Raw genomic sequence first — 12,545 nt, forward strand, 5'->3', positions numbered from 1 at the left:
TGCACAGCATGGGACAGGGCGGCAGTCGGGGGCAGGCGAAGGATAGGCAGGGACCTTGGGCATTTGGGTGGGGGCGGTGTCTGTGTGAGCAGGTGGTGTCCCAGGTGGGGGCCCAGGGTGTGGGAATGGATAGCGGGCTTCCCCGGGAGTGTGGCTCATGTGAGGATCTCGGCAAAGGCGTCATGAGGGTGGGCAGGAGCCGTGGGGCAGCAGGAAGCTGCTTAGTGACCCCAGGGTCTGGGGACTTCAGGGAGGGCTACTGTGGGCCTCAGTGAAACAGCATGCAAGGACCCTCCTGTGGGATTTGCAAGTTCAGTGTTGGGCTGTGGGTGGTCCTGGGGTCCAGGGAGGTTGGGCAAGGGACTCATCCCACAGATATGCCCTCTTCAGCTGTAGTCCCAGGTTTTATGGGGACTTTACTAAGGAGTGGGACACAGGCCCAAACTTGACCAGTCTCATTGCTCAGAAGGCCTTGAACTCCTCACCCTCAGGCTCTCTTCTTCCCATCTCTGGTTTTGGTTTGGATCTTGTGGGATGGCCCCTCAGGAGCTTAGTGCCAAGGCAGAGCCTCAGCCAGACTCCAGCCTGACGGGGGCACAGAGGCCACACCCCGAGAGAGAGCGACTGGGGCCTCCTGGGGAGCAGAGATGCTGTCTGTAGAGGGAGGTGTGGGGCTGAGGGGCGACAGGAGCCAAGTCCCGGTGGCCAGAAAGAGCCAGCGCTGCTGGGGGTCCGGGAGCGGCAGTGGGGGGCTGGAGAGGCAGCAGGAGGGTCCCTGGGCGTGGGGGCTGGCCGGGGTACCTCTTCGAGGGCCAGGGAAGCGCTGGCAGAGGTGTGCGCAGCTGAGCGTGCGGACGGTGGCTCTACGTACAAGTCCTCATCACCCGCTTCTCCCCGGGGGGAGCACCCCTGCACACCCGGCAGCTAGCAGTCAGCCTGCCTGGCCGTGCCCTGCCACGGCCCAGGTGCCCTCCTCAGGCCCCCACAACCTTGGTAGAGTCGGCCCCGGGCCTGGGCCCTCCTGGGGAGCTGGCGCAGGGCTTGGGGATTGCGGCCTGTTTTCAGCATCTCTATTTAAAGCCCAGCTCGGTGTAGTTCCCGCGGGGCCTTCTCCTCCGACGGCTGCTGCGGGCCGTGCTGCAAGGGAGCTGGGCCATTGCATCAGTCATTGTTGCCGAGATGCTGGCCCTGGGGGCCCGGGCTGTTTTCCTGCCCAGCTCTGGCTATTTTTACATGCTCCCTGGGCCCCCAGCTGAGAGCTCCCAGCCCCAAGCGCCCCAAGTGCCCCAAGCGCCCAGCTGCTTCTACCACAAGGGCCTTTTCAGCTGTGGGCCAGATGGGACCCCCTCGGTGGCTGAACAGCAGGGTCCTAGAGCTCCGCAAGGGCACTTGGGGGCACAGGGGAGAGGCCACAGCCCAGTGGGCACAGAACCCAGGCCTCCTGCCTCCAGCCCAGCTGGCTCTTTCTGAGGTCCTCAGTCGACCAGTGTGTGCTCTGTGCACAGACAGGCGTTGGGGCCGCGGGTAGGGCGCGCTTTACTCCCGGCGCCCAGCCCTTCAGCCGAAGCCTTGTTGCCCTCAGGACTGCCCGCAGATCCTGCCCTCCGCCCAGATCTACGTGCCGGTGGGTGTGGTGAAGCCCATCGCGCTGGCCGCTCGCAACCTGCCGCAGCCACAGTCGGGCCAGCGCGGGTACGAGTGCCTCTTCCATCTCCCGGGGGGCCCGGCGCGCGTCACCGCCCTGCGCTTCAACAGCTCCAGCCTGCAGTGCCAGAACTCCTCGGTGAGGCGGGGGCTGCTGGGGCTCCGCATGCTCCACAGAGCTGGGCACCCTTGCACCCTTAGGACCTGGTTTCTGCGCCTAGCACAGAGACAGGGCACAGGCAGGTGTGCCGGACACAGCTCAGAAGGCACCCTCCGGCGTGCTGGGGTGTGTAGGTGACAGGGCCGCAGGGGGTGACGTGCCGGGAGCCACCCAGACATCTGGTGGGAGCACGTCGTAGACATGGGAGAGGGTGAGTTAGACGGTGTGGGATATGGCGAGGAGGCCAGGCTAGTGGGTGGGACGCATGCGTTCCAGCCTCACCCGTGCTTCCAGGAGGGCCAAAGTCAGGGCTGCGGGCCCAGGCGCTCAGCCTTTCCGGTGGCTAGACCCAGAAACTGTTCACCGTGGCTGGCGTGGTACATGGTAGTTGGCGGTGTTGCCCGAGGTCCAGGGAGCAGCCATGTTTGGAGTCTAGAATCTGATAGGGTAACAGTTCAAAAGCCTTGAGTCAAGTCCAGTGAGTTTAGTGACGGTGATTGTTGCAGACACCCATTCTTCCCTGGTGGATGGAGGGAGCGCTGTCAAGCTGGTGGTCCTAAGACCGGAGTCGAGCTCTCACCTGGCGGGCTCTGTGACGGCTGGCAGGCCTTGGTTTCCCCATTGTTCAAGAAGGGAGTCATCAGGAGAGAATCCCAGGGGAGGCCTCTCAGAGGTTTGGCCTCCTGCCTATGGCGGTGGGTCCTTGGCCAGCGCCTTGTGTGTCCAACGGACTGGGCTGGGGGTCCCAGCAGCCTCCCGGGGCAGGTCAGCCACTTGGCCAGGCCCTTGTGGCCTGTACCAGGCTGGAGAGGTCCCTACACCTTCCCACCTGTCCTGTCCTTCCCGTCCTGTCACCTCACTCTGTCGTGCCCTCTAAGTGCTTCTCTCTGGCTTCCGTGGCCCAGCTACTCCCACCCTGTCCTTGCTCTCAGGCTGTCTGTGCCTCTACTGCCCTGTTTCTCTGCCGTCCCCGAGCCTCTGTCTCTCTATCCTGCACTCCCCCCACCCCCCGGCCCACATTTGTCTTTCCTGTGACTGTTGAAAGGGAAAAGGGAGTACCAGGGAATTTGATAGGATCCAATTAAATTCCTGCAGATAAAATAGTGAATTGCTCTGGGATGGAGTGGAGGTCCTCAGCTGCAGAAAGTGGGACACAGCTGGGAGTGCTGGGCCCTGGGCTCCCTGGGGGAGGGGTACTGTCCCCAAGCCCAGCCCAGCCTGGAGGGTAGAAGGGCAGAGACTTCCCTGATGCTGCTTCCTTCCAGTCTATGCCCAGGACTCAGGGGCACACATCTTACACCTTAGGGCAGTCCTAGTGTCAGGATCACTGAATCCATTCAGCAGACAAAGAAACAGGTTCCTAGAGAATCCCTGAGAAATTGCCAAGAGGGCCGGCTGGGACGTTCTGGTGCCCTGGTTGGGCAGACCACAGGAGGAAGCAGGGGGTCACCCTGGAGGGTGTGCCTCACGGGACTGCTGGGGATGGGCTTGCCTGGAGAGTGGGGATTCCGGCCACCAGGAAGGAAGCCCTTTGTGTGTGTGTGTGTGTGTGTGTGTGTGTGTGTGTGTGTGTGTGTTTGGGGGGGGTTGGTAGGCCGAGGCAGAACTGGGTGTGACAGCTTAGCCATCTCACTGGCTGGAGGGTGGGCGGCTCTGTGCGGTTCTGGCGGTTCCAGGTTGGAAATGCCATTTTGGACAGGCAGAGCCTCCCGACTCTCCTGCCAAGCCCACTCCCGGGGGCCAGTCCCAGAGGTAGCCAGGAGGAGCTGCAGGCCCTGACCCACTGCCCTGGGCAGTGGCCTGCAACCCCAGAGTCTCGGCGGTGCGTGGGACCTGACCACCCTGCCGCCCACTGCCCACAGTACTCCTATGAGGGCAATGATGTCAGTGACCTGCCCGTGAACCTGTCGGTGGTGTGGAATGGCAACTTCGTCATCGACAACCCTCAGAACATCCAGGGTGAGCTGGGCAGGGTGCCTGGGGTTGGGGGGCCGAGGGCGAGCCGAGCTGACTGCGTCCCTCCCCGCAGCCCACCTGTACAAGTGCCCAGCCCTGCGGGAGAGCTGTGGCCTGTGCCTCAAGGCCGACCCGCGCTTCGAGTGCGGCTGGTGTGTGGCCGAGCGCCGCTGCTCCCTGCGCCCCCACTGCCCCGCCGACTCGCCGGCCGCCTGGATGCACGCCCGCCACGGCAGCAGCCGCTGCACCGACCCCAAGATCCTTAAGGTAGACTGCCCCCCGGCACCCGCCCTCCGGCCACCTCCCCTCCCTGCCCTGCTCAGCCCACTGCGGACTGCATCGGTGTCCCAGCCCCGGCCTCTCCGCAGCTGTTCCCCGAGACAGGCCCGCGGCAGGGAGGCACACGGCTCACCATCACGGGCGAGAACCTGGGCCTGCGCTTTGAGGACGTGCGGCTGGGCGTGCGTGTGGGCAAGGTGCTGTGCAGCCCCGTGGAGAGCGAGTACATCAGTGCCGAGCAGTGAGTGCAGCCCTGGCGGGCGGGCGAGGCACCCCGACACCCGGGCTGGGCCCCGCAGCCCACTGAGGCCCCTTGGCGCCCTGCAGGATCGTCTGTGAGATTGGGGACGCCAGCACAGTGCGAGCTCATGACGCCCTGGTGGAGGTGTGCGTGCGAGACTGTTCCCCCCACTACCGGGCCTTGTCACCCAAGCGTTTCACCTTCGTGGTAAGCCCCCCCCCCCCGGTGGCTTAGGGGGAGCTGTACAGGGCTGGATTGAGCTCCTGGTCCTCTGTGGGTCCCCTCATCCAGCAACACCTCTGTTCTGGTCTCCCCTCTCCTCCTTGTCTCCAGACCCAACTCCAGGTCCCTCCTGCACACTTTGGGCCCTGCCTGTGGGCTTCGTGTGAGAGCCCATGTGCACACAGGGCCTGGGGCACGGCTGGAGGTGCAAGCAGGCCTCTGGCCTGAAGGGCAGGCTTTCCCTGCTGCTCAAGCAAGTCCCTTCTTCCCCTAGACTCCAACCTTCTACCGGGTGAGCCCTGCGCGAGGGCCTCTTTCGGGCGGCACCTGGATTGGCATCGAGGGCAGCCACCTGAATGCGGGCAGTGACGTGGCTGTGTCTGTTGGAGGCAGGCCCTGCTCCTTCTCCTGGTATGGGGTGCACACGGGGAGTGGGGGACCAGGGCTTCCCTGGGTGCTGGTTGGTTCAGATGGCTGCATGCCCTCTCCTGTTGCCCAGGAAACAAGGGGGGTGTGGAGAGCCCGGCTGGGGTGATCACTATGGAAACCAGAGGCGGAGAGTGTTACCATGGAGACAGGCTACCTCCTAGAATGGGAAGGGCAGGGTGGGCAGGGTTGGTGGGTGGGCGGGGCCTAGACCTGAGGGGCGGGCACAACTGCCCTGTTTTAGGGTGAGGGGGATCCCTTGGGAACACAAGTATTTTAAAAAAATTCTTAAGAGAGTAAAAAGAAATCTTGACAAAAGCCTTGAGCTTGAAGTGGATAATTTTAGATTAGAGATGATAATGGAACGGCCCTTTAAATATTTTCCTGCGGTAATTATCCGCTATCAGACTAATTATTGGTGTTTGCAGCCTTGCTGCGGGAGCGGGCCTGGCGGCTGTGGGGCCTCCGCTGTGCTGAAGGAGCTGAGGGGACAGGGACCCAGGTGCAAGCGGTGACTGGCTGCTGCTCGCTGGGGGTGACCAAGTACCCCCTCCACCCTGGCCAGTTCATTCTGCCTCCTCACGGCCCAGGCTTGGGTTGGCTCTGTTTTCAGATCAGGAGACAGAATGGGGCGAGGGGCAGAGAGCACGTGCCTCCCGCGCCTCCGTGAGAGTTCGCGCTGAGCATGGCCCTCTGGGAGAGGCGTACTCACCTCCTCGGAAGGGCTGATGAGAAAGTGGCTGTAATGGTCATTGGCTCTGTGGAGCGGGTTCCGTTGGGGCTCCGTCTTACAGGTGGGCAGGTGAGGCCTGGGGAGGTCCAGTAACTTGCCCACACACCTGTCTGTGATGGAGCCTAGACACTTAGCCTACCTCGTGAGCGAGTCCCAGCACCTGTGTCCTCACTGTGCCACCGGCCTCTCTAGGAGGAATTCCAGAGAGATCCGGTGTCTGACGCCCCCTGGGCAGAGCCCTGGCAGCGCCCCCATCGTCATCAACATCAACCGTGCTCAGCTCACCAACCCAGAGGTGAAGTACAACTACACGGAGGACCCTACCATCCTGAAGATTGACCCCGAGTGGAGCATCAACAGGTGGGTGCCCCCCAGCCCGCCCTGAGCCCCAGCGACCCCGTCTGTCCTGTGTGGCGCCTGCCGAGGGTAGGGCTCCTGCACCCGCCTCTCTTTCTGCTTCTCGAGACTGGCCAGGGGGTGGGAGCAGAATCAGAACGGGTGTGTGGAGACCCACAGCGCTACCGTGACCTGGACGCAGCAACCCGGTTTCGTGCCAGTCACGGAAACAGATTGCACTCAAAACTCTGGGATGCTGAGCTCTTCAGAAAGATCAAATGAACACAATAAGGTGCCCAGAGTCACGGCTCTCAGGACGATGGACCGTGTCCACCTTGAGACGTGGTTGGTGCCATCGGAGGTCCGGTGCACGGGGGTTTTAACCTGCCAGCTGTCTTCGGGGGGGCCGACTGGCGTGTCTGGCCCTACCTGTGTGTGCTGGGCCTGGGCAGAGCTTCCCCGCATGACCCCTTACCTCATCTTGCAGCGGAGGGACCCTCCTAACGGTCACGGGCACCAACCTGGCCACTGTCCGTGAACCCCGCATCAGGGCCAAGTATGGAGGCGTTGAGAGGGAGAACGTGAGTCCTTGCGGGATCCCTAGCAGGTTGTGCCACTGCGGGGAGGCAGGGACCCCAGGGAAGGAAGGCGGGGACCCCCACGTGCAGGCAAGGATGCATGCAACCCCTCAGCCTTGCTGGGGCCTGACTCCATGTGGGGAGCAGCCGGCCCAGCGTCCACACCTGCGTCCCCAGAGCTGCCTGGTGTACAACGACACCACCATGGTGTGCCGGGCCCCGTCGGTGGACAACCCTACGCGCAGCCCGCCGGAGCTGGGGGAGCGGCCAGACGAGCTGGGCTTTGTCATGGACGACGTGCGTGCCCTGCTGGTCCTCAACACCTCCTCTTTCGTCTATTACCCGGACCCTGTGCTGGAGCCGCTGAGCCCCACGGGCCTCCTGGAGCTGAAACCCAGCTCCCCGCTCATCCTCAAGGTGGGCCGCCGGGAGCCGGGCGGGGGCACAGGGCGGGGGCTTGTGGGGCAGTGGGGCTCTCTGGCTCACCCCCACCCCCGCAGGGACGGAACCTCCTGCCACCCGCGCCCGGCAGCTCGCGGCTCAACTACACGGTGCTCATCGGCTCCACACCATGTGCCCTCACTGTGTCGGAGACCCAGCTGCTCTGCGAGTCACCCAACCTCACAGGGCAGCACAAGGTCACGGTACGTCCATGGCCCGCCCATCCGTGTTCTGGTCCCAACTCTGGTCTCCTGGGCCCCACCTGCCTTTGACCCACTGACCCTGCCCCACCCAGGGCAACCCCAACTCTCTGGCTGAGTCCCAGACTTCCTTCTGGCCCAGAGGCAGCCCAGCTCAGCCCTCACCCAGCCCTGGTGCCCCCTGTTGGCCCAGCACCTGCCCTGAGTCCCCACGTCCCCTCCCTCTGACCACTCTGGGCAGGGACCGTGGGGTTCTCAAGGGACATGGTACCCGGGGCCTCTGGAGCTCCCAGTGGGCAAGGGGGGCCTCCTGAGTGGCCTGCACCCCCACCCACAGGTCCGGGCTGGTGGCTTCGAATTCTCGCCAGGGATGCTGCAGGTGTACTCGGACAGCCTACTGACCCTGCCCGCCATCGTCGGCATCGGCGGGGGCGGAGGCCTCCTGCTGCTGGTCATTGTAGCCGTGCTCATTGCCTACAAGCGCAAGTCTCGGGACGCTGACCGCACACTCAAGCGGCTGCAGCTGCAGATGGACAACCTGGAGTCCCGCGTGGCCCTGGAGTGCAAGGAAGGTGTGACATCAGAGCTGCGGCGCACAGTGGGGAGGGGGCCCGGGGAGCGGGGCTTGCTGTGGCTGCTGCCACATGTGAGCCAGGCCCTGTCCTTCCCACGATTCTGCTCGGTGTTCAGCCTTCCCAACGCCTTTGCTGCGCCGTACTCAGGCTCGGGCAGACTGCTGAGGCTCTGACCTGGGCCGCAGCCGGACCCTGGGGCGAGTACAGCCTCTGTGGGTACTTCTTGAGGCATAGACGGTGGAGTCAGAGAGCTTGCGTTTGTGACCCGGTTTGGCTGCAGGACCTTGGATGGGCCCATGACCTTCTTAGGCCTCAGATTCCTCATCTGTAGGATGGGCGCAGTGATTCCGTGTTGGGGGCCAGGCGCGGCACCGAGGAGTGGGGGCCCTTTCTTTAGGCCCTGAGTATGTACGGACCTTGGCTGGCAGTGGACAGAGTGCATCTTCGAGGGGCTGTCTCAGGAAGGAGGCCGCAGCCCAGCCTCCTAAGAGGGGCATGTGTCCCTTAGGACCCTGCTATGTGAGCAGTGGAAAGCAGCTCAGGGAAAGCAGCTCCCTTCAGCAGGGAGAGGTCATGTGGGCTTTTGTGCAGGGAAAGCCTGGGGCTTAGCTGGCTTCCAGCACGGCCGGGCCAGACCCGCAGCTGCCTCTTCAGTGATCTCTCCGTGTGGTGTCAGGACCAGCACAAGGGGCAAGCTCAGCTTTTCCACTGGGCCCAGCTCTGCCCAATCCCTGATGCCACGCCTGGTTATGTGCCCCCTTCCCTGAAGTCTGCTCTCCTGGAAGCCCCCAAGTGAGAGTGGGCAGACCCCACGGGCAGGAGGGGGTACCAAAGAGAATGGGATGCGTTCTGGCAGGCAGGGGCCGCAGACGTCAGAAAAATGTGAGCGGTGGGCTCGGCTCAGGTGTCTGCAGGAAGGGTGAGGGGGGACGGGCCCCAAGCTGGAATAGGGGCTGCCCCATTTCTGTGCCACGTGCCCCAGAGAGGCCAGCATGCCCAAAGCCCGGGCTCAGCCCCAGCAGAGCAGATGCTGCCCTACCTGCCCTTGCACGAAGGGCACCGCTGCCAGGTGGGCGGCAGAGAGGTGGGCACACAGCTCAGGGCCCGCAGGGAGCCCCGGTGGCCTGGGATAGAGGCCCCGGGCTGCACGCTGGCCAGTTGAGGGAGGGGGTTCAGCTGCCATGTATGCTGTGGGCTCTAGGCAGCAGGTCGCAGCCTTGGCCTGTGGTGGCCATCCTCAGACCACCTGGTGAGCTTCTCTGGCTGCTGTGAGGTCACAGCTGGGTGACCTGGGCACTGGGCCAGACCGGGATGGCCCCCGTCTCCTCGTGGCCCCTGCCTTGCTGCCTCATTGGGGAAATTGGGGTGGTTACAAGGGGCGGACGCAGCCCTGCTAACGGTAACTGACAGGTGAGGGGCTTGTCTTAGGTGCCAGGAGCAGCCTCAGACTTTTTGCGGATGCTGGCCCTTGCTCTGGGAGGCAGGCGGTGGGGGCGCTCCTGCACGTGGCATGAGAAGAGGGAGCCGAGTGGGAGGCGGGCTGTGAGGCCCTGTGGGTGACTGCACGGGGGCCTCATGCCTGCACAGGCCTGGCAGTGGGCTGTCGGTAGCTCCACTGGGACCTAGAGGGCCCCGTTTGGTCAGGACCCTTGTCTGTCTGAGAATTGAAAGGTCCCATGGGACACAGGCAGGTGTGTGAAGCTTGTGGGAGTTGGTGGCCTGGGTGGGGAGCTCTGAGGCCGGGAGCACCTCAGGATGAGGACAGCCGTGCGCCGGGGTCAGCACGCAGGATGCCTTTATTTGGCCGCACAGCGTGGGTGCAGGGCTGGCGGGCACTCCAGGGCTGGCCAGGCGGCGATAACCAGACGCCTGGCAGTGGTGCCCAGGAGACGAAGGTCCCTGCTCTTAATTAAACCTGCCAGCCATCCCCCAGAGCCCGCCTAGCATTCCTCTGGCTCCCGATCAGATAGTGCCTCCCTCGGGCTGCTGTGGGGCGGACACCTCCCAGCTCTGGAATGTTCCGTGGAGGCCTCCCCCTGCCCTGCCTGCCTTTGTTTCTGAAAGAAGCAGAGCCGCCTCGAGCAGGGTGGGCAGTGTAGAGGGCCCGCTGGTCTGAGCTCTGCGTGTGCTGGTTGTCAGAGTGGAGGGTTCAGGGGCTTGGGGAGAGCCTCCTGCCTCCTACGCCTGGCCACATCCCTTCTTCGCGGCAGCTGTGGCAGGGGAGCCAGGGCGGGCATGTGCACCCCAGGGTGGTGGAGGGAGCCGGCACCCATAGTTCCCTTGCGCCCCCGGTGCCAGTGTTGGATTCAGGAAGCCCCTCTCAGCCCGGCCCCAGGCGCAGCACCTTCTGTGCTGTCGTCTGGTGAGTCCTGTGACACGTCAAAGGGACAGAGTTTTTGTCCGTGTGTTAGCACCGGGAGAGCTGAGGGGTTTCCTGAAGGTTACCCAGCCAGCGAGCTGCAGAGCCAGAGTCGGAGCCTGGCCGGAGGGTGGGAGGGCTGGGGGGACTGGGGCTGGGGGCTGGGGCAGCACCCGCCCTGACGCCTCATCTGGCGGCAGCCTTCGCGGAGCTGCAGACGGACATCCACGAGCTGACCAATGACCTGGATGGTGCCGGCATCCCGTTCCTCGACTACCGGACGTACGCCATGCGGGTGCTCTTCCCCGGGATTGAGGACCATCCAGTGCTCAAGGAGATGGAGGTGGGCTGTCCACTGGGGCTCACTGGGACTTCTGCCCGCTCCTGGGGCTCCTGGCTACTGTTGGGCAGCCTGGGGCCCCTGGGGGATGGCTCAGACGTGTTGGGAGGGGCACTGGGAGTCAGGGCTCTCGGCTCCCCATAGTGCCTCCACTGTGGTGGGGGGCTGGGCCTAGTGGGGTCCTGAGGTTGGGGCTGGGCTTCATCCCAACCAGCCACCTTGCCTGGAGCCGGGGCTCATCGGGGGCTGCCTCTGTTTTATGGAGACCTTGAGTGCGCCGTGTGCCACCTGTGTGCGCTCACCTGGCCTGTCCCCTGGCTGGCTCTGGGTGCTGAGCCTCACTGGGCAGGGGCTACTGCCGTGCGGCTGGGAGGTGTAGGGACCCAGCCGGAGTTTGCGTGGCTGTTTGGGGTGAGTGTGTGACTGATGCGGTGTGGTGGTCCTCGCAGAGCTGGGCTTTTGCTTTGTGCAGGCGTTGGCGGCACTCAGGCTATTGGCATGAGCTTGCTGAGCAGAAGAGGGCTGGCCCTGAAGTCCTCTAGGAGCCCCCCAATGGCAGGCCAGGAGCCCAGGGCCCAGCTAGGACCAGGCAGGGGCTCAGCAAGTCAGCTTGGTCATGCCGTCCAGCCAAGGGCATCCCATCTCTGCACACTTCTGATGTGGGAGAGCCCACTCCCTGTTGCGGCTCTGTCGGTGGGACAGTCCCTTTGAGCTCTGCTGGAATGGGCCTTCCTGTCACTCTGGCTCAGGCCCAGGGCTGCCTTGGGCTGCCCACCCGCTCATCTCTGGGTTTGCTGCCATGTCAAGGGCTCCACATGCTTCATCACGTCTTTTTACGGGTGGGGCCATCTGCTGTGTCCGTCTTACTGCTCTCGCAGTGTGACTGTGTTCTACTTGGGTCTTGTCACCTGTCTGCTTGGGCTGGGAGCAGTGGCACCGGCAGCCTCTGGCACAGCCTGGTGGGGAATCTACTGTTTTGACAAGCCGTGGTGTACATAAGAGAGAGAGTAGGGGCCCTGGAGCCAGCCATGTCTCCATTCCACCCCTTTTCCCCACGTCCATGTCACGTGGCCCTGAACAAGCCTCTTTCTCTTCTGGACTTCGTTGTGTCTGTGGAATGGGGAAGGTGATTTCTGTTGTGAGTGCACCGTGAGCCCATGGCCGTGTTTTGCTGGCCCCCAGCAGTTGGGGCATTGAGTTCAGCCTCCTCCTGGCTACCAGAGCAAGGCTGCAGCAGGTGTTAGTCCCAGGGACCAGCTGCACAGCCGGTGACCCTCATTCTGTACCTCCCACTGACACTGGTCTGCCCCGGTCCCCGCCTGCGGTGGGCTGCTTGAGTAGCTGCCTGGACCCACCCGTTCTGCTGAGGACAGTGGAGGCCCAGGGACCTGGGAAGGCAACGTGTCACCCGCCTTCGCATTCTCCTCTCTGGCCCCGCCCCCCCTCCCCCCCCCCCCCCCGCCTCCCGTGTGGCGCCCGGGTGCCCCTCCGGGTCTGAGCGCGCCTGCGGGCTGCCCTCCCGCAGGTGCAGGCCAACGTGGAGAAGTCGCTGACGCTGTTCGGGCAGCTGCTTGCCAAGAAGCACTTCCTGCTGACCTTCATCCGCACGCTGGAGGCCCAGCGCAGCTTCTCCATGCGTGACCGCGGCAACGTGGCCTCGCTCATCATGACAGCCCTGCAGGGCGAGATGGAGTACGCCACGGGGGTGCTCAAGCAGCTGCTGTCCGACCTCATCGAGAAGAACCTAGAGAGCAAGAACCACCCCAAGCTGCTGCTGCGGCGGTGAGCCTCACTTCCTGCCTGCAGACCGGGGGCCTGGCTGGCGTGTCGGGCACGGGGACCCCACACTGGGGCACGCCGGACCTGGCGTCCATCGGTGCCAAGCCACCGTTGTCCCGCTCAGAGGCCTGGCTCTGGGGCTAAGGGCTGGGATCTCCATGGCAGCCCCCAGCTGCCTGACGCCTGCGGGGCCTTTCAGGGCCTGACCACCTTCAGCACCCTGGGCGGGGGTGGGGTGGGCACAGCGGGCGGGCATGGCGGCGGAGTCAAGCCACC

At 64.2% G+C, this 12,545-nt stretch overlaps 1 protein-coding gene across 1 annotated transcript in view; it reads left to right on the forward strand.

Moving 5' to 3' along the window:
* Window positions 1-12,545, forward strand: part of PLXNA1 (plexin A1) — a 50,247-nt gene that overhangs the window by 25,397 nt on the left and 12,305 nt on the right. Inside the window, exons 10-22 of the mRNA XM_045812333.2 lie at window positions 1,583-1,783; window positions 3,667-3,763; window positions 3,834-4,027; window positions 4,129-4,280; window positions 4,367-4,487; window positions 4,777-4,913; window positions 5,854-6,021; window positions 6,485-6,578; window positions 6,753-6,992; window positions 7,076-7,219; window positions 7,554-7,788; window positions 10,351-10,493; window positions 12,016-12,272. Of these exons, the coding sequence (XP_045668289.2) occupies window positions 1,583-1,783; window positions 3,667-3,763; window positions 3,834-4,027; window positions 4,129-4,280; window positions 4,367-4,487; window positions 4,777-4,913; window positions 5,854-6,021; window positions 6,485-6,578; window positions 6,753-6,992; window positions 7,076-7,219; window positions 7,554-7,788; window positions 10,351-10,493; window positions 12,016-12,272 (2,183 nt within the window). The remainder of the gene's footprint in view (window positions 1-1,582; window positions 1,784-3,666; window positions 3,764-3,833; window positions 4,028-4,128; window positions 4,281-4,366; window positions 4,488-4,776; window positions 4,914-5,853; window positions 6,022-6,484; window positions 6,579-6,752; window positions 6,993-7,075; window positions 7,220-7,553; window positions 7,789-10,350; window positions 10,494-12,015; window positions 12,273-12,545) is intronic.

This window comes from Ursus americanus, chromosome 14 (assembly GCF_024610735.1).
Source record: "Ursus americanus isolate L20-20 chromosome 14, mUrsAme1.1.p, whole genome shotgun sequence".
Taxonomy (NCBI): domain Eukaryota; kingdom Metazoa; phylum Chordata; class Mammalia; order Carnivora; family Ursidae; genus Ursus; species Ursus americanus.